Source organism: Sphaerodactylus townsendi, linkage group LG14 (assembly GCF_021028975.2).
Source record: "Sphaerodactylus townsendi isolate TG3544 linkage group LG14, MPM_Stown_v2.3, whole genome shotgun sequence".
NCBI lineage: Eukaryota > Metazoa > Chordata > Lepidosauria > Squamata > Sphaerodactylidae > Sphaerodactylus > Sphaerodactylus townsendi.
Genome location: NC_059438.1, coordinates 19,995,948 through 20,023,561, shown reverse-complemented (window position 1 = coordinate 20,023,561; position 27,614 = coordinate 19,995,948). Strand labels below are relative to the sequence as shown.

Here is a 27,614-nt window from a genome sequence, read left to right as displayed (position 1 = left end):
TTATTTATTTAAAAAAATTATTAGCCATCTTCCTAACGGTGGCTTACAATATAAATAACACATGAAAATACATGCACTCAAAATTTACAATAACAATTTAGGACTTCCTTAATCAAGTGCAGGCCTAAATAAAACCGTCTTCAGATGCCTCCTAAAGTCTCAACTTCCTCAGGAGATTGTTCCATAGTTGTGGGGTTTCCACTGAAAAAGGCCCTGTCTCATGTACCCTCCAAAGGAATTACTGATGGATGGGACCGTCAGGAGAGCCTCTCCCTGTGATTTTGACTTCCAGGCAGGAACATATGGAAGGTGCTCCTTCTAAGCCACTAGAGATAACAGGCAGGAACTCCTCAGGGAGCAGCCGTGACTGAGGGGCAGAGTAAATGGCTTGCTTGTGGAAGGTCCCAGGTTCGATACCTGGCATCGCCACTTAAAGGAGCTCAGGTGGGAAAGAATTTTTTTTCTGGCTAACGCTCTGGATTGATACTGCCAGTCACAGCAGACAGCACTGAACTTGACAGACTGTTGGGATGATTCCGTATCAGAAAGCTCCGTATATTCATACTGACATCTGTGCAACAACGAGCCTAAAGGATTTGTAAGTGCTGTATTTTAATTATAAGGTGCACAGTCTTAGCTACTAAGCTAAGGTGACAGGCAACCGATCGGAGAAAACTTGAAAGAACAAGGAACAGGCCAAGTAGTTAAAGCACTCCTGTTCCTCCTCTGGAAAGGCCTCAGCTGGAGTGGAATCTACAGTTTAGAAGACCTGTCTTGGGATGTCACTACTAGGGATTGAGTGCTGGGACAAAGTTCCTCTGGTGTGGCAGATTCAAAGGCCATTGATGGAATGTTACCAACTCTCTCCTACCATCCATCTCATTGAACTGAGCTCCACTTCCCTGTTTATTATGGAATTCCGCAGCAATGAGCCATTCATTTTTGGTGAGTTAACCAATGAAAGGGAGGTGGGTGATCATATTGGAAAGGCAGGAGTCCGGTGGAATGCCTTTTATTCCAGGTCACCAAAAACCCAGGCCAGGCCTCTGAGTGGGCACAATCACTACCGAGAGATGAGAAGATCCTTAGCTCCCTTACCTGTTTCGTCCTCTCTCGCAGGCTTTTATCCTCGTAGTGGGGATGATTGGTTAACACCCTTCCCGTGCACAGCTTGACTCCTGCCAACAGCTGCATGCTTCCAGCTATCACAGCATTCTTCGGGGTGTTAGAGCTAAAGGAACATTCAGGACTATTTTTTACAACGGTATTATATAACTGTGACGTACCCAGGCTCAAAAGAATCCCATTATATCCCCAAAATCTTATAAAACGTTGAGGCTGCAAGTATTTTGTCAAGATGCTCTGGAACCTAAATAAACATCCTAGCACATCTTATATGATTATAGCTCTCATTCAGGGAATGAAACCCAGAGCCTGTTTCTCTATTTGAACAGATTTCAGATTTAAGAAAAAACAAAACTAGGGCCCTATTCTGAAGTGTCCAATGAACGCCACTATCCTTGCGCTTATTTCATAAGAAAGCATTCCTCAATTATTATTATTTTTTTCAAATCATTGAACGAATAATAAGATCTGGGGGGAGGGACACAGTTAAATGACGAGATGTACAACCTCACAGTCCAATGCAGAGGCTGCAACTCCCACACCACCTCCAGAGGGCTTTCAAGTGGCACAGAAACACCAGAAAATCCCTGGTTGCCCGGAAAGCCCCTGTCATGGCAGATGGACTTAAGGCAAAGGCCTGCACTGGGGGCATTCCCGGGCTGAAAGGCTGTTAGAAGCTGAACAAGGACAGCTCTGCCCCCAGGAATGCCCATAGCCAACCCCCAGTTGTGCCAGCGTCCATGTTTAGGCTGGTGTAGCTCTGGGGCCAGGGGCCACTTCTGATTCGGGCGCCACAAAGCTTTGTGATGCCCGCCTCTCTATTTGCTCTCCCTGCCGGCACAAGAGGCCGTTACAAGGTGGGTAAATGTGCCGGTGTGGCCTTTCACTGGTTCCAAGAGCTGTGCCCCCCCCCCGCCCCCCGCACTCCCTCCATTCAACTATCAATCTTTCCTAAAGAAACTTGGCCAGGTTTTCAAAGACGTGAAACCACTGGAAGGCTGCACAGTTTTTGTGTCTACATAGACAAGTCTACATAGGAACCACCAAACGCAGTGCTCAGACACAAATCAAAGAACACGAAAGGCACTGCAGACTATTTCAGCCTGAAAAATCAGCAATAGCAGAACACTTGATAAACCAACCTGGACACAGAATATTATTTGAAAACACAGAAATTCTGGACCACTCTGACAACCACTATGTCAGACTACACAGAGAAGTCATTGAAATTCACAAGCACATGGACAACTTCAACAGGAAGGAAGAAACCATGAAAATGAACAGAATTTGGCTGCCAGTGTTGAAAAACTCTAGAATCAAGACAATGACTAATCAGCTCCACACAAACACAGGACAACTATAGACAATAGCAACCAAGGAAACAAAGACCAGGATACTTCTATTCAGATGCATTCACCTATTGACCTTGCTATCTTCATTGTTACTCCCAGGCTACAGACTTTTTTGTGACTCACATACCAGGCTACTCTATTCAGAGGGCCTCACCTTTTGACCTCACAGTATATATACTCCACTTGCTTTCCATTCCTACTATCAGATCCTCTGAAGATGCCAGCCACAGATGCAGGCAAAACTTCAGGAGAGAATGCTACTTCAGGAGAGAATGCTACTAGAACACGGTCACACAGCCCGGAAACCACACAGCACCCCACTGTTACAGGAGCGTATGGAAGAGCAGTAGCCCAGTGCTGGAGTGAGTTGCTCTGGTGTGCCAGCTGAATGAACATTATTTAGGCAACCCCTGCAATAACATGAATGCCTTGTGAATTGCACTTTCGTTCACATCGTTGAACCATCTTCCGGTTCCCTGTTATAAAAGTATCATGCAACTATATGGCTGAAGGTGATGGCCTTTCATTTCACGGAGGAACTCTGGCACATTGCAGGTCCCTGCAGATCACCCACACGTGGCCTTTGCGCTTTCCTCACAGCTGATCCTTCCTGCCTTAACATCACTTCCGTGACCCCCATACCCCACCCCTTCGCGTGGCACTGACAAAGCCTCAATCTTTGCAACGAGAGTGAAACCACAGATCAAGGAACCCTGCAGCTAGCAGATGAGGAAACTATTCTATAAGATGACACAGAATGGTCCCGTGGGGCCTGGTCTACTTCAGAATGTATACTCTGTGGTCCTCATGAAAAGCTTCTTACATGTGGAAAGTTAGTGCCTCGGGAAGAAAGGATTCTTTGAACAGTGGTCCAATCCCAGGGGGGCTGTTTCAAGCAGTCCCACAAAGCACAATCAAACCCATCTAGTTCTCGTCCAGGTTTTTTATGCAGACACCAAACAGACTGGAGGGCTGTTTCAAGGATAAAATGAAAGACGTCGTTCCATGAAGCTGCCTGAACGAACCCTGCTTGATGCTTAACTGTGTGTACCTGCTTGTGTTATTGCTTATTATTTAATCCTTCTGCCAAAAAAACATGCTTCTGTGAATTTGCTGTCGAGTTTCAATGATAAAAACTGGAAAACATTAAGAGACAGCCGTAAATGTTTGCCTGAGCTCTGAGGGAGATAACTTTTAGGAATGAATGCAGGCTTAATACAAGCGCTTCTTCTGACACGGGCAGGCTAATCTTGCGTGCAGACAGCGCAGATGATACATTTTAACATGCCATTTTAGCTTTTGATGGAAAAATAAAATTGTTGTCATTTTCCTCTGCTTCTAAAGCTGGCTCTTCAGGGAAAATTTTTGCTTCAGTTGTATGTTTTTTAAAAAATCATTTTTAAATACTCAAAAATGTCACCAAGCAAGTTTGCAGAAATTAGTATACACTCTTAATCTTACGGTAAGTAATCTTCCTGTTTAGCAGAGCTGCCACCCTGATTTCAGTTGGCCTCCAGTTTAAACACCATTCATGTGAGCTGAAAGAGCGTTCACACTTAGCAAAACAGGAAGGAAGCTGGTTCTAAAACAACTCTAGCTCTTCCTGTTTTTCTTGTAATTGGGCCTTTCCCCACTTACCTTAAGCCCCGCGCTACTCTCCTCAAGTAGCGCGGGGTCCCCTGGCACTCCCCACGACAGGGGCGGTGACAAGCCTTAGCTAGCGCTGCTTTGCAACGGGCCTGCCAGCCAGTCAAGCCCCCTCAGCGCGCGGCATCCCTGGCGCTCTTGTAAACGGTGCCTTTTGATGACCCCGTGCAGAGCGTGGGGTCGTGGGGATGCCTGAGTGTGCGCCAGGGATGCCGCGCGCTGAGAGCAGTGCGCGGCATAGGGGGGATTGTGGAGAGTGGGGAAATGCCCATTGATGAGGGATCATACCTGTGGCCAGATTCACTGTTGGAGTGGGGAAGACCGAGGTTGCTAAAAACCAGTAAAACCGATCTCTTTAGGGGTTTGTTTATTGCACTTTTATCTTATCCTTCCTCCAAGAAGATCAGGTGGCCTCAAATTTATCATTACAACAACAATTTATCATCGTCACTATCAGCAGAGTTTAAAGCGGAGTCACTCTGAGAAGATATATAGTCTTCTTGCACTCACTGCAGCCTTCAAGCACTCTTGGAAAAGAATACTCTCCACGCAAGATGTTCTTTCCATAGGAAGGCTTTTACTTTAGCAGTTGCAAGGTAACACAAGTCTATTCTATACAAGACTATAAAGCTATACAGAACTCTTCAGCACATACACAGAACTAGACTCTCAACTCGGACTCTATCTATCTCAGACTTAGCATAGCATATACAAAGCATACATCCAACAGGATGCTTTTCCCCGCCCAGGCAACAGCCTCTCTTTGGTCTAGAGTTACAGCTGAACCCACCAATCATGTTAAAGATTAACTGTCTTTACTTCTTGCCCCTAGACTGACTGTCTCCGGCCTCTGGGTTGGCAAACTTCTGCTAACTCAGAAGATGACCTTTTAATGAACCTTGACTCTCTTTTTTTTAATATCGTGACAATCACAACTGTGAGGTAGGTTAGACCAAAAGAGAGAGTGAACAGAGCCCTACGGGGATGGGGCGGTATAATAAATCGAAAAAATAAATAAATAAATAAACAGCTCAAAATCGGTCAACAAGCTTCATTCCATGGTAGAGTGGAGATCTGGACCCAGGTCTGCCCATTCCGAGCCAGCCACAATACCATACACAGGTATGATAACCAATACAGTTATCAGCAATGGCAGTTACACTCTAGTCTGAACGCCCAGTATGCTCTGCTGACCAAGGCCTATCTACTACGAGATTCTTAACCTGGCTACACACTGTGCCTGCCAGCTCTGCCTGTCTCAACACCCACCCCTCCTCTGGGCCAGTAGTCTGAAAGATCTACTAGTCCAGTGTGTTGGAGGAGGGAAAGGAGTGACACGGATCAGACATGTTGCGTATTTACTCCTTCTCTGGAGCAGCTGCAGAAGCAATAAAACTGATAAAACTGTTATCCCAACGAATGACCACAAGAGGGGGACAATTCACCAGCGTGTTCCAGGCCCACTGTACCAGGTGTTCGGAATTTCTCAGCCTGATGTGGTTGCTAAAAAGCGCAAGTCTCCGTATCTTACACAGCTAATGTGCTTCAAACGACCGAATGACACTTTTCCATTATGGGGAAAACGAAGCAATTTTTACAAATGTCTGAACAAATGATGTATAAAATGAAAGGATAATTTGTTTTTATAGGTTTCTGCCAAGCTCCATAACCAGGCTGCCCAACCTGTGAACAATTTATTCTGCAAGAAATGTCACTAAATAATGACAAGGACTTACAGGTCAAACTGATTTACATTATGTAATTTAAATGTCATTCCAAGCGGACCTGATGGCATTTTGAACAAATAATCTCATTTATTTTTTGAAGCTCTAAGCTTCAACAAGTTAATTACTGCTGAACTAATGGGGTAAACTGCACGCTATAATACAAAATGGGGACCTCTGCTTTATCTACACTTTTAAGAATTACAGGATTACTACAAAATAACTCATTTACAACACAGAACTTTAATAGGAATTTCATGATTGTTCCTAGGACTCCTGGGGGGGGGGGGGGCGGATATGGTGGTTTTCTTAAGACCCTAGGAAGATCCAAAGCACCTGTTCTGAAGAACTACTATTAAAACAAAAAGGGAAGCATTCAACAGCCAAGTCAGAAAGGATAATTACAAATAGCTTCTATCTTGACTTTCAGCTGTTACCGCTTTCAAAGTTCAGTGCTGTAAATACTATGCCGGCGTGCATTCAAAAATGCAAAAGGAGCAATTCAGAACTCCTGGATGACATTTGAAGTGTGAGGATGGGGAGGGATCGTGGCTCAGGGGTAGAACATCTGCACGGCATGCAGACGGCCCCTGGCTGCCCCAGTTAAAATGATTCCGGTAGTAGGTGGTGTGAAAGAGCTCCTCCCGGGACCCTCAGCCTATCTAATGCTGACCTTGATAGGCCAACAGCCTGATTCAGTGTAAGGTCAATTTGCGTGACGCTTCCCTGATGTCCCTTCAGTTAGGAAAGTGGTACAGAACTGGGTTCTTATTGTCAGAGTGTCTGTGTTTGCTGAGTGATTGCTCTCTCTCTCTCTCCCTGCCTCTCTCTGTCTCTCTCTCTGTCTCTCTCTATCTCTCTGTCTCTGTCTCTGTCTGTCTCTGTCTCTCCTCTGCACCCAGACCCCCTTTTCCCTGCTGGCTCTAACCTCCCCGCTCTCCCGCTCATGCTGGCAACTGAAGTGAATTAGAAGCATCTCCGGCGCTTTCCTGGGAAGCCAGGCAGGCAGATGGCCTCCCATCCCTGCAACAACCTTGGGGATGGACTTTCGCTTTCTTTCGCTTTCCGTGAGAATGGGGAAGAAGGGGGTGTGGGCATTGGAGGGGATAACGAAAGGGTCAGGTATGCAAGAAGAAGAGAAGAAGAGTTTTGATTTATATCCCACCTTTCTATCTTGTAGGAGACTCAAGGGGGCTTACAGTCTCCTTTCTCTTCCTCTCCCCACAACAAATACCCTGTGAAGTGGGTGGGGCTGAGAGAGCTCCACAGAACTATGACTAGCCCAAGGTCACCCAGCTGGCGTGTGCTGGAGTGCACAAGCTAATCTAGTTCCCCAGATAAGCCTTCCCCTGTGCTATTTTTCCCAACCAGTAATTGTCCGAGGGGTGTGCTGTTTGGCTCACTAAGTAAACCCACACCTACACTTGTGGGTTGTCCCAACAGACTGCACAGCACTCTGCCCCCCCCACCCCGCTCCCAGGTTTCAGGTCAGGAAAATGGAGTGGGCACGTGCCACAGTCATGGTCCGAATCAAGCACAGGGCACCAGGGAATTGAGGAAAGCCTGCAACTCATGTGTCACATGGCAAACTGGGCTTACAAAATTACATCTTGATTGAAACCCCCACGGAAACCTTTCTGGAGGCCATAAACTGTAAGCCACACAGCAAACCCAGAAGGAGACAAGAAGTTCAGCTGAACTTTTAATAGCGGAATGAAAAATGACTGCACCACTTTTGACAACGAGAGTTTACGAGGCAAAAAAGTATCACTCCCAGTTTTCAGGTGCGAGGCATAAATTGGCTGTCGACCACTATTAATGCAAAAGTAATTAACTTGCCCTGACGCAAATAACATTCTCTCTCTCTCTCTCTCTCTCTCTCTCTCTCTCTCTCTCTCTCTCTCCCCCTCTGACACAATAAATTCCAAACAACCACCCAAAAAAAATGTGGCTGTCAGGACTTAAAAAGGAAAAGAGGATAAGCAGCAGTTTAGTATTCTCTGCTCTGAAACTGTGTGAAAAATTACTCTCATTGCAACCAGTCAAATCCAGTTTGTGGCTGAAACCAAAGCCCCATGTATATTTTATGTATAAATCTCTATATAAAACACTGCTTTATTGCACCCTGGAGACCCGAGGCTATTAAACATTTAGGATCTCTTAATACAGAAGTGGTACTAAAGACCCACGACTGGTGAACATTTGTCATGAGAAGGTGTCAATACGGGAGCAACGGGGATGGAGAGGACTTCTGTCTACTCTCAGAATGCGGTTGGAGATTTACGCGATCTGTTTACTCATGAATAATTACATTGTCCCATCACCTCACAATAGAAGGCAATGCAGTGGCGTAAAAGCCATCCTCGAAGTGAAAGGGTCCCCCTAAAGCTGTAGACCAGAGATGGCCAAAACTGGAAGCCCCTGAACCACATTTGTTCTCTTGAACAATGAACAAAATGCTTCCTGTGCCAAATCCAAAACCTTTATTAGGCATAAAACCGGTGCCAAGAATTTCAAATACAATAAAAAGATCATTATTGCTCAACTTGCAGTACACAGAGTAAAAATATAGCAACAGCTTCAGAGATTTCAACATTAGAGTTATTTAGAAGCTTAGCCATTTTTATTTTATCAGAAAGGAGCTTAAATCCTGTTGGTAATACAGTTCTCAAATCAGTTCACAATGATGTTGTTGTATTTTGGAACAATGAAGCAGAATATGAGAGAGAAAGTGTATCCAGTTGTATCAGGATCAAAATCGACTAGCAACGCTCATCTTTGTGGAATACCAGAGTAGTTGCACTCTTGAAGATGTACTGACGGAAAAGAGTTACACCTTGCTCTAGTCATGACCCATCTGCAATTGTAATTAATAAGTTGTTGCAGGTATATAGCAGGGCTAGATTTCTGAGGGATAATCCCAAAGAATATTGGAGAGCAAGAGCTTTGCGCTTTGCTCAGGAGAAATTGGTACTCTTGATCAAATAATCTAGTCTTTAAGTGATGGTAAATCTCCGGAGCGGTGAGCATTTGTAGGGCCTCAAATTCTTGGCACCGGTTTTATGCCTAATAAAGGTTTTGGATTTGGATTTGGCTTCCTGTGCCAAGTTGCTTGCTGCTTTTCATCAGTTGGGCACCGTTTCTACACAAAGCACAAGTATTTCAAAAGTCCTTGCGTGATTCTGATTTTGGAAAATCAGAAGAGGCCTATGGAGGATTTGAAGGGAGACTCTGCACAGGAGGGCAACAGCAAACTACCTTTGCTTCTTAGTTGCCCTGACACCCACTTGCTGAGGCTGCCGTAGGTCATCTACGACTTAACAGCACTTCACGCACAAACATGTGGCATCCTCTCATTTGGTGCTGTGCGGGGCGGGCTGAATGGGATGCCCCGTGATCATGGCCCCTCCCATTCTGATGATGCCGTGATCATGGCCCCTCCCATTCTGATGATGCTTGCAGAGGAGGCTCTAAACCGGCATTCAGGGAGTGTGACCGCTTGTGTCCCCCCACTCTGCTGTTCAGCGTTGTGGCTGGGCAATAAGGTCAACGCAGAGAAGCAAGAGAAGAGGCGACATGCCCCCCCCCAACAACTAAAAATGCATTCCCTCCCTTTCTATGTCCCCCTCTGAATGTAATAATTGCACACTGGACATTTTTCCACACAGGAAGAGGGAAGCCCTGTCTGGATGCCTAGGAAACCAGGCTCAATGCTTCTTCTCTTCACACTGCTATCTAGCCAATTTGATTGGCTCCGTAGCCATGCTGCATCACGTTGCTCACTAGGTGATCCCTAATTGATTATGATCCTGCACTGAGAGAGGAGATAAAAGGATGCCAGTGGTGAAGCTGAGAGAGGAAACACCGTGGCTATTCCCAGACACAAAATGAACTAATAAAATACGTCTTATGTGTCCCTTGCCCTGCATCTCTATTTTCATACATGATAATTGTATTTATTTAAACATTCACCCACCACCTTTCTTCCTTACAGAGCTCAGGGCATCTTCCAAAACAAATAAGACACATAAAATACAGTATATCAAAACCAAATTTTAAGATCGTAATTTAAGAAGAAGAAGAGTTGGATTTTTATCCCCCTTTCTCTCCTGTAAAGAGACTCAAAAGGCTGACAAACGCCTTCCCCTTCCCCCCTCACAACAAACACCCTGTGAGGTAGGTGGGGCTGAGAGAGCTCAGAAGAAACCAGCCCAAGATCACCCAGCTGGTGTGTGTGGGAGTGTACAGGCTAATCTGAATTCCCCCCATAAGCCTCCACAACAAAAGCGGGAGAGCGGGGAATCAAACCTGGCTCCTCCAGATTAGAGTTCACCTGCTCTTAACCACTATGCCACTGCTACTCCTTCTTTAAGACTTTTTTAGTCAAATGAGGTTCTCGATAAAACCGTCTTCAGCGGCCTTTTAAAGACTGAAAGTGAGCGGGTCAGGTGCACCTTCCTGCGAAGGTTGTCCTATAATTGTGGGGCCGCCACTGAAAAGGTCCTCTTGGGTACCCCCAAAGGAGCTTCTTTGATTGATGGAGGATGGTCAGAAGGGCCTCTCTCTGCGACCTTAACACTAGGGCAGGAACATAGTGCTTACCAAGTTAATCACCACTGGAGAGCTCAACCCTTTATGGTAAGCACTATGTTCCTGCCCTAGTGTTAAGGTCGCAGAGAGAGGCCCTTCTGACCATCCTCCATCAATCAAAGAAGCTCCTTTGGGGGGTACCCAAGAGAGGACCTTTTCAGTGGCAGCCCCACAATTATAGGACAACCTTTGCAGAAAGGTGCACCTGACCCGCTCACTTTCAGTCTTTAAAAGGCCGCTGAAGACGGTTTTATTGAGGAACTCTGCCACAACCTGTTGAATTCGGCCATGAAAACCTTCGACAATACAAGTGTCTGGAAAATTTGTACACAGGGATTTCAAAAGGGACACTAAGAAAGGACCAAAGGTACTAGGTGTTACCCACTTTCTAAACTAGGTTGTCTCTCTAAGCAGCATCTGAGTCTAATAAAGTATAAAAATCCCCTTACTTAATCCAGTTCATCAGCTCCACTGTGTCTGGGTCATAGAATTCTCTCAACTCTGAAAGCTCCGCCATCATTCTTGGCCAGAACTGGAACGAAAATAAAGCAGAGTGAATGTGCTGCAAGTCAGATCCTGGGAGAAAGCTCAATTATGCAACGGTTAGATGTGGTTCTTTTGTTTTCTTTTTTAAAGCAACGGTAAGAAACAATTGGCATCCCTGAGATCTGAAGTATTATCGTTTTTGTGCAGCTCAGCACTGGCTGTCTGGTGTTTTAAAGCACTGCAGACAATTATCGGCATAGGCTAGAGTGGGTGTACAGACAAAGTGGGAGACAGGACCCAGATATACATGGGATAAATGTGCTGCTTCGCACATTGTGTCAGAAGACAAATCCTGCCTGTCATCAAACACTGGAAGGAACTTCACAGTGTGCGGAACTGACAGAGAATTCACATTGTGAGGGCTAAACCAGACATTCAATACAAATGCATGTCTTTTACCCTCACTGGCAGCTTTATATAAAAAGAAGAGAAAGAGAAGTTCTGGGAGTCATGTTTAACCCTTCTGTGCCTGCTGTTGTGGTTTCCCAAATTGCCACAGCGTTTCTCCCGGTTGGGGTCCCAGCCGTGTACTGACAAGACTAATACGTGCCAGGAATTCCAAGAGGGAAGAAATGGCAGCGGGTGCAAAATCAGGAGGGGGAAAATGACATGTGAGGAAAGGAGTTAACAGTTACCCTCTCCTTTCACTCCTCCACTCCAACACTACTTCCAAAGCTGCTCGTCTGTGAGGAAAACAGCTATCAGGATTGAAAAACAAGCCTGGACAAGAAATATTCTGCCGAATGAGAAGCCAGGACCGGCCAGTGCAATCTCTGCTGAAGGTTTCCAAGGTTCAATGGGAGAAAAACTTCTACTGGATGGAGCTGAAAGGAAGGGGTGGGGCTTAGGCTGGTGAGATGGGCCAAAGAATGTTTACGACAAGTCTTCTTCTCCTTTACCAGGTTAGATCTTCTAAGTGAGTATAGGGAAGAGGCGGGGCAGGGGGAGAAGCAGGAGGAGAAGAGTAGTAGTTGTAGTTTGGATTTATACCCTGCTTTTCTCACCATAAGGAGTCTCAAAGGGGCTTACAAACTCCTTCCCTTCCTCTCCACATAACAGATACCTTGTGAGGTAGAACTGTGACTAACTCAAGGTCACCCACCAGGCTTCACATGGAGGAGCACTGAAACAATCCCAGTTCATCAGATTACAGTTCACTGCTCTCAACCACTACACCACACTGGCTGGGGACATCTCTCAATTGGGATATTCCATCCATCCATCCATCCATCCATCCATCCATCCATCCATCCAAAATAAAAATCCATTCATCCATCCGTCAAAATCAATCGTCGTCCATCCATCTTCAAAAGTGAACAGATAGTAAATAAAGTAAACAAATTATGATAGTAAATTAATTAAGTAAATCCATACAAAATTAATCAAAATTAGTAAATGAATCCATGAATCCATACATTCATCCATTAAATTAAAACAAAGTGGTAATTTAAATTAAAATTAAGTAAATTAAGTAAATTAGAAAGACAGTAAGTATTAAATTTAAAGTAAAATTAAATTAAACAAAACAAAATTACATTAATTAAAATTAAATCTAAATCCATCCATTCAGTCAATTCATTCAAAATCCGTCCAAATCTGTTAATCCATGAAGTCTCAAATAAAATCCTGCAGGTTTCTGTCATGGGGTTTTGAGAATAGGGCGGCTACAAATCCAATACAGAGTTATAATGCATTTGAAGATCTAGTCATAGAATCAAGCATGTGACAGAGTAGCATTAGCATTGGGGAGACTGGGCCCTAGCGGGCCTATCTCAGAAGTACCTAGGGGACAGTATCCTAATAATAAGATTCCCCTTGTATTATCACCAGCCACCCCTCTTGTGTGTGGGGGAATACTCCTCCTACGGATAAGCAAGAATGACAAGAGAACACGCAGCACAGGACAGCATGGGGTGCAAGAACTAGAAGAGTCCCTCAGGGGAGGCTAATAGGAATGCAACCTCACAGTTCTCAACCAGAGGTCTGGTGGGACATCTTCATCTTACAGACCTGCAGAACTGCAGAACTGAGCCAAGAGCAGGGCCCAGGTCTAGTTTGATAGAGAGTTCTACACATGCTGGTAAACCAATCACATCCAGAACTTTCCAACAAGACTTACAAACTGAGCTCTCTGTGTCCTGTTTCTTGCCTCTTCTGCTGTATTAGTGGCCAGTCCACAGATATCTACCCTTCTCCTTCTTCTCGCCATTATCAAAGGACTCGTGCAGAGCTGCCCCTGAGGTGATCAGGTGACAGCTACAGCCAACTTGCATTTTATATGGCCTTAGCACAGACAATTGACCGAGGCAAGGGCAAAGCCATCCTGTAGATATCATGGCCTATTAGAGAGCTGTGCCAGACCAGGCTAGTGGGCCAGTCCCAGCTGTAGCTGAGCAAATAAATCTGTCACTCCAGGATGTATCTGGACTTGTGCTAACCACATCTCTCCAAAGAAGCTTTCATTAGCTTATTCAGGATTTAGGTTATAATCCTAAATATACTGCTGGTTTGGGGGAGGGCAGCTAAGAAATATTTAGCTTTGTAAAATGTTAACCACAGCATGTGACACTCAGACTCCTCCCTGTGCGTTCAGGTGAATGGATGCATCACTGTGTGAACAAATGAAGTAACCTTTTACTGAGTCAGCACACAGGTCCGTCAGTGGCTCCCCAGGGTCTCAGGAAGAGGCCTTGAACATTCCCAACTACCTGAACCTTTTAAAGGGAGATTCAGTTTGGGACAGGCTGCGTGCCAAGCAGATGTTGTGACATGAAGTCGTCACAGGCGATGCAATGAAGAGATGAGACGCAGCGATATCATCTGGTGGAGAGAAGCCAGTAGTGGGCTGATCTGGCTAATCTGCCATGCTCTGGTCCCTGGCATCTTTTATTAGGGTTTTCGGGAGGCGGGTTGGGAGGCGGGAGAGCGGGGGAATATTAGACTGTCACTTTAGATCCTTAAAGGGCTCTTGTCACATTCTGGGAGAGAGCGGCTCCTGTCTGGAGCCCTAATCCATACCTGGGGTAATGCACCTTGCCATCTCTTTATCCCACAGGACACCCTGACCGGTGAGTCATGAGATTACATTATCGGTAGATCCTGCTTGCCCGAGGGGCAACAGATGGTGCAGGCATTCCCGTACACTTTCTGAGACCCTATGAGGTTCGCTGGCTCACCCCAACAGTGACACTGAGGCACAGCCCCTCTCTGGGCAGAGAAGTTCATGCTCATCATGTGAACATTGTGAGGTGCCAGTCATGCCTATGGGGAAAATGCAGTTGTCATCACAAAGATGACTTCCAAATGTACTATTACTTTGCCTTAAGGTCACCCCTGTCCCCTCGCCACAACTGCAAACCCACTCACAAGACTGAATGTGGAATGCTGTCTGGAACTGGATTTTCTTCAAAAACACAACCCATTTTTGTTGACGGTAGAAAAAAAAATCCTTTAAAAAAAATCCCTACCTTGTAAAAAAGATATAGTAGCATGAGCACAGGTGTTAAATATCTCATCACAGACACCTAAGGAGAAAAGAAACATTTTATAAATATATATATATCTACTGAAATGAAACTAGAAAGACAAATTAAAGTAGCAGACAGATTCTGAAAGCAAGAAGCAGAGTTAAACTTCACAAATTAAAACTCGAAATTCCACTGAGTAATTTTCACTTGGCGTTAATAACTGCCTTTTTGGAAACTCGTTCTATTAAGAATGCTTCACAAAGAATCTGTGCATTAATCTAGCACAGGTGAATTGCAAAATATGCTACTGTGCCACATAAGGAAAAATTATCGGGCCTTGTGGTTTTTTCAGAGAACGCATCGTTCTGTCTTTCATAGCTTCTGCAACATCACCATCTAGTGGAGTCCAATGGCGTTCCTTTAAGTAGAACATTTGAGTTAAGCAGCAGAGCGACACTGAAAGTATCACACTAAAAAAAAACATAAATTTGGCATAAAAGGGTTCATCAACAGGTTTTCCATTAGCACTTTACACATTTCCTTTAAGCATTTGTCCGTTCAATTAAAAAAATATCAATATCAATAAACAGGTGAAGCTGAACAGATCTTACCCTTTGTGGTGTGTGAAGGCGAACACATTTCAAGATCAGTCCCCACATATCACTACTGCACATGCCAGAGGCTGCAAAGACACACAGATGGGAAATCCAGATGTACTTCATCCTGCAATATCAAAAGAGATGTTTTTGTGCAAAGCACGAAAGTAGGCTTATAAAGGTGTTTGTTAAATAGAAGACCTAGAGAAAAGTAGCTTTCTTTTTGCTCCCCAGGATGTTTTGCATTTCAAAGATGTAAGTGCTATGCCAATTCAGGTGGCAGGGTGGGGGGTGGGGAATCAAATGCAGCAGTCTGTTTGGAAGAGCTGGAAGGTAAGTGTGTCCACGTTCACACTTTAGTTTCGTGTGCTGATTTTTTCTCAAGAGGATAGCAGCGAGGGAATTATTGAGCTTGGACCATTCATCAGGAATACACGCGAGTTCCAAATATCTTGGGACCAAGTTATCTTCTGTTTTTATACATTGAATATTGTTCTGCTCTGAGAGTTTTCCAAGGAGAGGAGCAAGGTACCCATTTCTAGAGAAATCTATGAATCAAACATATATAAATAAATAGAAAGCTGTCAACCCAGAACAGGGCCTTTGTTGTGGTGGTGCCCCAAGTCGTGAAATAACCTCCCCATAAATATTCAGTTGGTGCCATGACTGATTTTCTCAAGCACTCAGCGGATTTTTTTTTTCAGTAGTGTTACACTATTGCTACTACCATTTCTCTAATAGTGAGGAGTGTGTTATTCGGCATATTAACATTGTTTTTATTTGGCGTTTAGTGTTAATGGTTTTATTTTTATTTTGTCATCTGCCTAGAAGGCTTGATAATGGTGAGGTGTGGCACAATCCCCTCCCCCCTGGCAAATAAACAAATGGGCAGTAGAATATATTACAGCTGGGGTTTCCCCCCTATTTTTATTCAACAATGAATGTTCTGAAGGCCTTACGCGGCCTGGGACCCTCGTACCTTCGGGACTGCATTACCCCTTACGTCCCGGTTCGACCTCTGCACTCGGCAGAGGCCAATTTACTGGAAGTCCCTGGCCCCTCAATGACGCGGTTGGCCTCTACTCGGGCCAGGGCCTTTACGGCTCTGGCGCCGGCCTGGTGGAACACTCTCCCTCCAGCTGTCCGGGCCCTGCAGGACCTTGGAGAATTCCGCAAGGCCTGTAAGACCGAGTTGTTCCGCCGGGACTTTGATGAGACCAGCACTGAGGGTGCCCCCTGCCCCTGCTCTTTGCCCCACATGGGTCCCTCATACTATCGGGACACATTATATATATATTTCTAGGGAGGGTTTAAGAAAGGGTTTCGTGGGACGCTGTATTAGGAATTAACTGTTGTTTTAATTGTATTTATGGCAATAATTTTGTGATGATTTTATGTATGATGTTTTTATGCTGTACACCGCCCTGAGCCCCTCGGGGATAGGGCGGTATATTAAATTAAACAAATAATAACAATAATAATAAAGAAAGATGTCAAAGGAACAATACCTCATTGTGCTTAAAGCCAGGCACCCAAACATAATGGAGTGAACTAAGTTATAAGCAGCACCAGGCTTCAGCAACACTGTACACTGGTGTAGTTTATCCATGGATTTGTTGTTAGCAGAACCACTGCGGGGAGAGAGAGAGAAAGAGAGAGAGAGAGAGAGAGAGAGAGAGAGAGAGAGAGAGAGAGAGAGAGAGAGTGGTGCTATGTTATACTCAGCAATATGTTATTTTACAACAGGACATTTGTATGCAGTTCATAGTAACCTCTCGGTTCCAGGGAAAATAAAACATTCTAAGGCGGTGCTAATAGATTTTTCATTCCCGCGGAATGCTTTAAATATTCCCCTGTGCAAGATTCTCCCTGGTTAAGCTGGACCGGCAAAGGTTGATGCAAGAGTCAAATAAACATAAAAACGTATGATTTTATTTGCAAAGCGTAATGCTACAAATGACGATGCACAAGTGTGTGACAAAAGTAAATCCTTACAGCTGTTAACTAAATTTTCAGTGAGGAATCTGTCCCAGGCTTGGACAAACCTCTAGACTCAACCCTCTCTGGGAATTAGCTTGTGTGCTAATAAAGCTGACAAGTTCTTCCAGGCAGAAGCCATCTCTGTGCAGCATCCTTCTCTCCCTCCCCTGACCCGTTTGGTCAATCAAATTACTGGAGGATCAGGTGGCTTTTGCTCTGCTCAGGTGATATCATGTTTGTGACCAACAAGCCGAATGAATAATGGAATCATAGAACTGGGAGTCTAAGCCTGCTCAGTGCAAGATCAACCTAGAGCGGTGGTGGAGAACCTTTTCGAGACCAAGTGCCCAAATTGCAACCCAAACCCCACTTATTTATCGCAAAGTGCCAACCCGGCAATTTAACCTGAATGCTGAGGTTTTAATTTAGAAAAAACCAGTTGGCTCTCTCTTCCTCCGCCCCACCCGCTCGAGCAGGGGCCAGCTTGCTCTAGCCTCCAGCAAGTCCCGCGTGCACTGCTCTGTGCCTCTCTAGCATCTCTGCCTCCTCTGCACACACCCCTCGGGCAGCCACCCGGAGCACAGGCACCAGGCCCACCAGCCAAGTCCTCCCTGCTCACTGTGGTGCCCGCACGTCATGCTCAGTGGCCCAGGCCAGCCTAGATGTGTGTCTGTGTGTGTGGGTGATTTTCTGCCCCCCACATGATGAACGCTGTGTGTGTGTGCCCACAGAGAGGGCTCCAAGTGCCACCTCTGGCACCCGTGCCATAGGTTCGCCATCACTGACCTAGAGCATCCCTGACAAGCGTTCATTCAGCTGCTGCTTGAAGGCTGTCCGAGGGGGGAAACTGACCACCTCTGCAGGCAGATGATCCCACTGCTGAGCCCCTGTAAAACTTGATCTAAATGTTAGTGAGCAAAATCACAGGCACCCTGTGCGAATAATGGATGCTTCATTGTGAATGAGAATTAATCATGATGGGATGGGAGGAGAGCAGGGGGAACTGACCACAAGGTTTTTTTTGGGGGGGGGGATTGGCAAAGAGCAGCCTCCAATGCCAACAACGTTGTCTCTCCTAACAGAAATATGTAGAGGCGTATGCTAAGTGAGGAAAGTGAAAAGGAAAATTGTGTCCCCACATTTCTTCCAGTGACCAAAGCTTAAAACTTTGAGGTCTAGGCCAGACTGGAGTAAGACTGTTAAGCTGATCTTGTGGTAAGGTACTTGAGGATCCTGTGGGCATCTGCTCATAGAGTGCAGTATAGCTATAGCCGGAGTCAATGGAAATGGACTAGAGGTGTGCCAACGCGGAAGGCAGGCAGAGCTTCCTTTGTCTAAATACTTGTCTATACAAAAAAAAATCCTTCCATACTGAAAACCTGAAGGTCAGTGAGAAGAAGTCCAGCCTAGTTGTCTCCTTCACATTGTAGGTTTTTATCTGCAGCAGCAGGTTTGGGTGGGGGATTAAATCCAGGGGAATTTAATCAAGTGAACTCCCATATCTTTGCCGAGCATACAGCATTGGTGTTCCGTGAGAGCAAAGCTTTAGGGATGTGAGGAGAATCTGTAGTCCAGAGCAATTCTAGCAAATTTATCATTGTGGTTTGAAGATTGCAACTTGACATCTAGACCCAACATCTTTGCCAGCTATCTGAAATTCTGCAATAACCATCTTGGGATGTGAGATAACATCAGCTAGAGGGATGGCACTCATATCCACCCAACCCGCATACTTATTTGCATTTAAAGGAGAATGCAGGATTTTATTACCAGGGGTACTTTTCATACCAAACACACATTTTTGATATACTGGGTTCTGGTTTCAATAGTTTTACAACCCAAATTTCAGATATTTGGAACCTCCTAATGGCAAGTATAGAGCACCACTGTTCTCTTTTCATGCAGGGATAGTCTCAGTAAACAGGGAAAGGAAGACCCTGGTAAAATCCTAGAGGCTTTAAAATGCACATACCAGAGGTTTTGAAAAGCAGCAATAGCAGCTGCTATGGCCATGACAAAAAGCACAAATACGTAAGCATAAAAGACGAGGGAGTCTGAGAGTCTCGTGAAAGTATCAAAAGGCAACAGACCAAAAGCTTCTTCACACAGGTACAGATTAGCGTCAAAATCTCTAAAAGAAAAGAAGAAGGGTGAAATTGTGAAGTTCTTGCAAAAAGGCTAAAAAAGGCCTCACGTGAAACTGTTCATATGTGGTTGTGGTGGGTTTTCCAGGCTGTGTGGGCGTGGTCTGGTAGATCTTGTTCCTAACGTTTTGCCTGCATCTGTGGCTGGCATCTTCAGAGGTGTATCACAGAGAGAAGTCTGTTGCACACTGTGTCCAGACTTCTCTCCTGTGATTTCTAGCCAACCCTGGAATCTGCCAGCTCGCTGAATAAAGGTAAAGATCCTGAATACAACCACCTAACCAAGCTTCATCACAGATGATTGAATCCGGACGTAGAAGCCTTCGATAATCCTAGATTCACATGTGGTTCCCCACAGGATTTTGAGATCTGCCTTGCTCTATCCTCTTTGGCCCCAGGGCCCTGAGATGTTCTTTTTCTCAGAAGCTTCCTCGTCTCTTTTTGGTAACAACTTAAAACATATTTGTTCCATTCAAGATCTGGACATTTAGATTGTTTTGTTGTTACCTATTTCACACTGTTTTCGTACTAATTCACACGAGGTGTTGTGGGTTTTCTGGGCTATGTGGCCAAGGTTTGGTAGCCCAGAAAACCCACAATGCCCAGTTGATTCCGACTGTGGAAACCTTCGACAATACATTTTATACCATTCTACTATTTCACACTTTGGCATTGTTTTAAACAGATGTTTGTATTTTATGTCCCTACACGACTTTTTAAAAACTGTTAATAAATATTGTACATGTCATAATGCAAGATCAAGAATGATTATTCATAATTAATGGGCCTCAGCAATTGATACTTTGCACTGACAAACCAGAAAAATGATTTTACTTTTGAATAATGACTGGCATCATACCTTGTTGCTCCAAATCCAAACTTTGCTTTTAGGAATTTAAATATATGTTCATCTGACTCGAGATTAAGAACTTTCTGTGGAGTGAGGAAATAAAAGTTATAACTTTCTGTGAATTGCCAAAGTTAATAGACGGCTGCACTCCTACTAACATCCCTACTATATTTCAAGTAGGGTTTAATCAAGTATGGTTTTATTCTTGCTTTTCTTATAGTGTGGAACAATTCATATAGTTCAGGCCTACAATTTGCTACTCCTGATAAATAATATGCACAAACAAAAGAGACTGCAATCACATGCTATTCTCCCTGGCTAACTCATCTCTCTGTGTCTGACAAAGATTACACTCATAAGAACATAAGAACTAGCCTGCTGGATCAGATCAGAGTCCATCCAGTCCAACACTCTGCTACTCGCAGTGGCCCACCAGGTGCCTTTGGGAGCTCATACACATACTATACATATTTAAAACAGGAAAACTAGAAAAAAAAGCACATATACTCACCTTCATAAAATTATTTACTAGAAATGTCAAACATAGCACTAAAAGCACATGGAGGAAAAGCTTCCCAAGTCTGCTAAAGAAGCCTCCAGTTTTCAGGTTATTCTGGAAAATGTAAGCAATTGATATTTTAGTGTTCAAAACAGATCTCAAAGATGATCAAACGCATCACCCGCTATTACTAGTGTATCCAATATTAATGTAAAAAAGGCACATTACTACATTATATTGTACTAAAACACTACTGGTGGTTAAGGAGACACCCCAGCCTCACTTTCAGAGTAGCAAAAGAGTCATCGTTTTGAAGAGAGAAACCAGTGAAGCTTCGAAAATCCTAACTCTCTTGCAGTGTAGGAGAGGAAGAAAAGACGGGACAATGGAAGGCAGAAATCTTGAAGACTTCATAAATATGAATGCAGGAGTTTATATGGGATGAGCCTTAACAAAACAGAGACTTGGCAGGGCAATTAAGAATCCCAGAGTGATGAGAGGCATACAGACCCCCCCCCCTTTCCTATTTATGTGTCTGATTTCCAAAAGTATGATGTTCCTCTCAGAGAGATGTGGGGGGGAAAGTGACTTGCCTCGTTTGGACCACGGTCTTTGCCAAACAAGTGCAGACTGTAGTTCAGGTCTGTCTACTACTGTGTGCTTTGGTGTGTTAGCCCTATAAACAGCAGGGGTCAAGCTCGGTCTTCTCAAGGTACCAACAGCCCTTGCCTTCTCTGGGTGCTCTCCAAGGTACTGAACAGAACAGTATATTATCAGAGCCAATTTTGATGGCACCTTTTGACACAAGAGTCCCATTGTTATGTCACACAGGCATACATTTCAGTTCTGAAACACACAGGAAAGTGGGGGCAGCGGCTCTGACTTCCTGTCATGTACTGGAAGTAAAGTATGCATCATCATTTAATATCCTTTTCATATGATCATGAATCTCCATCTACAAAAGGAAATGTGACTTTGTGTCCTGTATGAAAGACATGAGCTTAAAGCACAAGAACAAACAGGTGGGCCGTGCAGTTTTCTTAAATTGTCTAAGGTTAAAATGGGCCATTATCACACTTTCGTTTGCAGTAAGTTTGCAAAAGAGGACCTTAGCCTCTTCCTCTGCCTTTTTGCTCACAGAAACTCAGCATGGAATACTGTGGTTGCCTAGCAACAGTAATTGAGGGAATCCATCGCTTAAAGCTACATACCTGAAGTTTTCTTGCTAACAAGATGGACATATTAAAGCTTAGAAGCAATGATCCTGCTATCATGGTATTGAAAAACTGTAGTAAGCAGACGAGCAGTAAACTGACTACTTGTATTATATAGATCCAGGTAACCTGCAAAAACAATGACAACAAATTATGCAAAAATAAGCCTAAAACAAACATTAATTACTTCTACAAAACACCGTCAACAGAGACATTGGGAATTGTTGCTTGAAACAGAAGTATCCAACTTCTTCAAGTAGATCTCACAATTAGCATACTGGTCCAGCAAGAAAGAGTGGGTAGGATAACCAACAGAAGAATAAATATAAAGGTTGTCTGCAAAAATGTGTGTGTGCATGTACACACACACACACACACACACACAAACACACAAACATGAGAGAGAGAGAGAGAGAGAGAGAGAGAGAGAGAGACAGACAGACAGACAGACAGACAGACAGACAGACAGACAGACAGACAGACAGACAGAGACAGAGAGAGAGACAGAGACAGAGACAGAGAGACAGAGTTAACAGTCCAAATATAGAATTGCCTAGATCAGGGGTAGGGAACCTGCGGCTCTCCAGATGTTCAGGAACTACAATTCCCATCAGCCCCTACCAGCATGGCCAATTGGCCATGCTGACAGAGGCTGATGGGAATTGTAGTTCCTGAACATCTGGAGAGCCGCAGGTTCCCTACCCCTGGCCTAGATAATCTTGTGGTCAACTACTCCTGTTTGGTGCAGTGAATTTTATGCCACTTTGAAACTCAAATGCTAGTATTTAATTAAAAATATAAAACAACAAGATATAGCATCTTAAACATGTATATACAACTAGTCTGCTTTGAGTCTAGGCCTGTATTATTTGACTTCTTCGACATTCTTCGAACAACAATGGTGTTGTTTTTTAAACTTCAAATTATATCCAACAACTGGGATGTAAACATGCAATCTAGCATACTCAAATTGAACAGCTTTCTATTATTCCAATGTAAGTGTATGCAATGATATCAAGAATCCCATATCTAGTCATTAGCTCACCTTTCCCCTAGGAAGAAAGTCAAGAGAGTCAAGTGTGAACAAAACCAGAGCTTGGATCAACAGCATAAACTGATTAAACTGCCAAGTCAAACTGAAGAGGAAGGTTGAAATAAATACTGTCAGATACGTCAGCCTCTGGAAAAAAAAAGAAGAAAGGAACATCAGCCAAATGAGAGACAAGAGGAAAAAACGTGGCAAGATAAAAAGGGTCAATTGATGCTTGCAATTCCCCCTAAACCGAGTTACTCCTTTCTCAGTCCAATGACTTCGGTGAGCTGAAAAGGATGCAGCTGCTTAGGACTGCACTCTTAAAGTACCAATCACTCACCAGATTAGCCTGTGCACTCCTACACATGCCAGCTGGGTGACCTTGGGCTAGTCACAGCTTCTCGGAGCTCTCTCAGCCCCACCCACCTCACAGGGTGTTTGTTGTGAGGGGGGAAGGGCAAGGAGATTGTAAGCCCCTTTGAGTCTCCCGCAGGAGAGAAAGGGGGGATATAAATCCAAAAAAACTCTTATTCTTCTTCCAATGCATTGTTTCAAACTTGACTGTGGTGCTAAAAAGTTATGTTTAATTGTGGGAGGACATAAAATAATTAGTTTAACAGGTTGTTGTGGGTTTCCCGGGCTGTGTGGCCGTGGTCTGGTAGATCTTGTTCCTAATGTTTCGCCTGCATCTGTGGCTGGCATCTTCAGAGGTGTATCACAGAGAAAAATCTGTGATACAGTGTGAAACAAGATCTAAGAGACAAGATCTAAGAGACCACAGCCACACAGCCCAGAAAACCCACCACAACCAGTTGAATCCGTCCGTGAAAGCCTTCGACAATAAATTAGTTTAACAGGTCACTCACTCAGCATCTCTTTTTATTGCAGTAGCTTTATACAGACCACCTCTGACATATAAACATATTTAGAATCAAATCATATCAGAAAGAAGCGCTAGTAAAAAAAAAGCAACTAACTTCGTGAGTAGGTCGTAAATGAGGCCTGAAGAGGAATACAATTGCTGCAACTTGAACAGCAAAGATTGGCAGTGCCCAGTTCTCTCTTAACGGAATAGTGAATTCTATCCGAGTGGCATCTATTCTGCAGAAAACAAAAGCAAAAGGTACTTGCCAGCACCAAAGATGGAAAAATCAAGAAGTACTTCAAACGTTAACTACTGTCAAATAAAGGAAAATATTTCAGAGTAACCTGACTATTGCATTGAAGTGTTTTTTTTAAATTCAGATTTTAATTAGAGATAATTTATGGGAAGGGGAAATGATTGTTTGTGGCAATGCTACAAATTGCCTAAAGTGAGAGAAACATACACAAGATGGCTTTCAAACAATCAGTGTTGAAGACATCCAACAATACAAAAACATTAAATTGTTGGCCTATACCCATGGTGGCGAACCTTTGGCACTCCAGATGTTACGGACTACAATTCCCATCAGCCCCTTCCAGCATGGCCAATTGGCCATGATGGAAGGGGCTGATGGGAATTGTAGTCCATAACATCTGGAGTGCCAAAGGTTCGCCACCACTGGCCTATACCAACAATACAGTCTGCCCCCCTCCTCCAATATCTGACTAATTGAGCATTCCCTAAAACATCATCCAGTAGTAAAATACTGCAGCGGTTGTTTTAATTAATTGATTAAAAGCTACTAACGGATAGTTTTATTAACTGTGTCGTGTCTCTATTCTCCACGCTGTCTAGAACGCTAATGGCATTAAATAAATGTTTAGAAGCAGTAACCACCCTGTAACCGGCTGACGGCTCCACTTTCAACATTTCTGCAGAAAGAAAAATGGTTTCCCTTTGGGATAATCTAAATCGGAGACCCGCAAATTAGATCAGGCTTTTCCGAACAACCCAGCCCTCAGATTTTCACCCCCGAGCATCCCAGTTTGTTCCTATAATTTGTACTCTCCCCACTAATTTGTACTCCCCCCTTAAGCTTCAGCTACACATGCACATATGTGTTGCGTGAGGCAATACACGAAACTGCCTTATCCTGAGTCAGACGACTTGTCTGTCAAGGGCAGCATTATTTATTAATTTATTTATTGGATTTATATCCCGCCCAATTCCCAAAGGGCTCTGGGCAGATTACAACAAGCTTAGAACACTAAAATATGGCTCTCGGATCAAACTGGCTGAACACATCATTAACAACCGGCGACCCATTCTGGAAAATGATACTCTTCTCACAGTCAATGGGAGGCAAACCTTTTCTTGCCCAGGCTCCAACATGGGGCCTGCAACAAATCAAGATCTGTCCTCATATCCATTATCTATGCCAAGGGTCCCCAGTGCGGTACCTGCGGGTACCACGGTGCCCACCGAGAGTTCTTCTGGCTCCCACCAAGTATTCTTAGACAGTGGGTGGGGCCAGGTGAGATTTTTGCCCACAGAGCTTATGACTGGGCATTGGAGATCTGATTGGCTGTGCAGTTAAAAACAAGGCTCAGCAGCAGCTGCTACCACTCCACAAGTATCTTCACAGCATAAATGAAAATAAATTGTGGCAGCCATTTTGAGGCTGGCTCCGCCTCCTGAGGCAGCCATGTTGTGTCAGCCATCATATGGCTGTGCCCACCACACTTGTGCCCTAATTCCAAAGGTGCCTGTAGGCTCCAAAAGGTAGTGGACCCCGATCTACTCTGACTGGCAGTTGCTCTGCAGGTTCTAGTGCAGTGGTCTTTCACATCACCTCATCCTGTTTTTAACCGGCCAGAAACTGAACCCAGGATCTTCTACATGTAAAGAAGATAATCTGCCACTGAACCATAGCTCCTCTCTAGTCCTATCTTCCACTCTGGGGCTTAGTGAATCAGAGACAAAGAAAAAGTCTAAGGAACAGGACAGGCGTAAAGCAAATATACCTACAGGCTTTCTAACCCACCTTTAAAAGATTTAATATCGCCTTTTGTATAATACACGAAAAACAACACATTGCTTTTGGAAAAACATTACAAAATTAACCTCACCTGTTTGTAATATACCAGAAGGCAGCTAATACACCTGAAAGCCAAGTCCCACTAAGAAGCCAGCTGGTTACATAGAGAGCAACCACATAAACCGCCTGAAGGCCAAATAACGTGTAGATGTAAAAATAAATAGGCTCTAAAAATTTCTGCAAAGCAAGGATGAATTGAGAGAGTTAAATATGCATTGTTTGTTTTAGAACGAAATCAACTGTTCATCACGGAGGTCTGCGCCCCTGGCACTAGAGCCAAATGTGGCTCAGTAGGGAACCCAATATGGATCTTTTAAAAAATTAAATCTTTAACTTAAGGCATATTGGAAGAACAGGTGGGATGCTACAATAACAAGTATGTGAAGGGAATGGCAGGCAAAACATTTTATGGGGCTAAATGGCTTCTTAGAGAAAGGGAAAAGACTGAGAGAACAATAACCCAAGTGCGAACCATGCAAATTTATCCCATGCTCTTTACAACAACTGTGCACGATGTACAGTTACTACTTATTGTGAGAGTTCCTGTGGACCGCTTCCTAATAAAGGACTTGGAACAGTGAATGTTTGGGATAAAGAAACTTTATGGATTATTAATCAACATATGAATTATCAATCATGTTAAACTGTATATTTTCAGTTACGCAAATAACCTTCCTTCCTTCCTTCCTTCCTTCCTTCCTTCCTTCCTTCCTTCCTTCCTTCCTTCCTTCCTTCCTTCCTTCCTTCCTTCCTTCCTTCCTTCCTTCCTTCCTTCCTTCCTTCCTTCCTTCCTTCCTTCCTTCCTTTCTTTCCTTCCTTCCTTCCTTCCTTCCTTCCTTCCTTCCTTCCTTCCTTCCTTCCTTCCTTCCTTCCTTCCTTCCTTCCTTCCTTCCTTCCTTCCTTCCTTCCTTCCTTCCTTCCTTCCTTCCTTCCTTCCTTCCTGTTGGGCTTTTTGCAGGCTCCTTGCTCTGAATTTGGACATAGTTTGGTTCTTTAAGCATAAAAGACCCAAACTTTTGACTTGCAAGAATACTAACACTTCTGGTGAATGCATATAATTACGCATGTAGAAGTAATTTTCTTGCCAGTAAAGGGGGGCGGGTTCCACCTAGATATGCCAGTGAAAAAAGCAGCCATTGTTTTCTCACAAAAAGATGGGATATACAAAGGAAGCAGGAAAAAAACTTTGCACCTTTAACCATCAGGTCTGAACTGTTGCTTTAGCTAGATACCTGCTTCCCCTGATGTGGAAGCACCAGCTCTTACAATTGGCATCTCCAGGTTGTCTTCTGCTCTTGAGAAGGCCACTGATTGAGATGGGGGGGGGGGGGGGGGGAACTGGTGGCAACAGCAACTCTGCATTGTAGCCAGTCTTCTAATTCTAATGAAGAGCACAAGCTTAGAAACAGGACATTAGTTTACCTGGAGTAAAAATCCAAAAAACAGCAGCACTCTACAGGCTGTTTCAGTACATTTAGGGTTCCATGCCCAACTTGCTTATTTCTCACTTTTAGACAGCAGGGTGCAGTTTTAAAATGTGCTGGCAAGTACTTTGGTAGATTTCTGTCTTGCCTGTCTATCGCTAGGATATTGAAGATGGCTGCCATTTTAAAAAAATCTAATAACTAAAACAGCATATTGCACAAATATACGAAAACATAATATGAACAAAGGAGAACCAGATAACAATGGCTGAACGTCTGACTCATCACCTTTCCTTTTAAATTCTGTTGAACATACTTGAACATGAATATTTACTCGGTATGCTGTGTTTGTTAGCCATTTGAAAAAATATGGATTTTAAAGACCTAGAAACAGAACTACTTTCTGAGAAATAATCCATAAATATTTTTGTTTTTTGATGCATTGGTCTTCTAAATGAAT

The 27,614-nt window shown here is 43.9% G+C and overlaps 1 protein-coding gene across 1 annotated transcript in view; it reads right to left on the bottom strand.

Annotated features, from left to right (window-relative positions):
• The window catches only part of DPY19L3 (dpy-19 like C-mannosyltransferase 3), a 43,663-nt gene that overhangs the window by 3,947 nt on the left and 12,102 nt on the right, over positions 1 to 27,614 (bottom strand). The window contains exons 6-17 of the mRNA XM_048515910.1: positions 25,762 to 25,907; positions 23,745 to 23,868; positions 22,780 to 22,914; positions 21,732 to 21,863; positions 20,533 to 20,634; positions 20,031 to 20,104; positions 19,000 to 19,158; positions 16,556 to 16,678; positions 15,063 to 15,174; positions 14,452 to 14,508; positions 10,888 to 10,970; positions 1,099 to 1,231 (exon numbers count right to left, since the gene is read on the bottom strand). Coding sequence (XP_048371867.1) covers positions 1,099 to 1,231; positions 10,888 to 10,970; positions 14,452 to 14,508; positions 15,063 to 15,174; positions 16,556 to 16,678; positions 19,000 to 19,158; positions 20,031 to 20,104; positions 20,533 to 20,634; positions 21,732 to 21,863; positions 22,780 to 22,914; positions 23,745 to 23,868; positions 25,762 to 25,907 — 1,380 coding nt within the window. The remainder of the gene's footprint in view (positions 1 to 1,098; positions 1,232 to 10,887; positions 10,971 to 14,451; positions 14,509 to 15,062; positions 15,175 to 16,555; positions 16,679 to 18,999; positions 19,159 to 20,030; positions 20,105 to 20,532; positions 20,635 to 21,731; positions 21,864 to 22,779; positions 22,915 to 23,744; positions 23,869 to 25,761; positions 25,908 to 27,614) is intronic.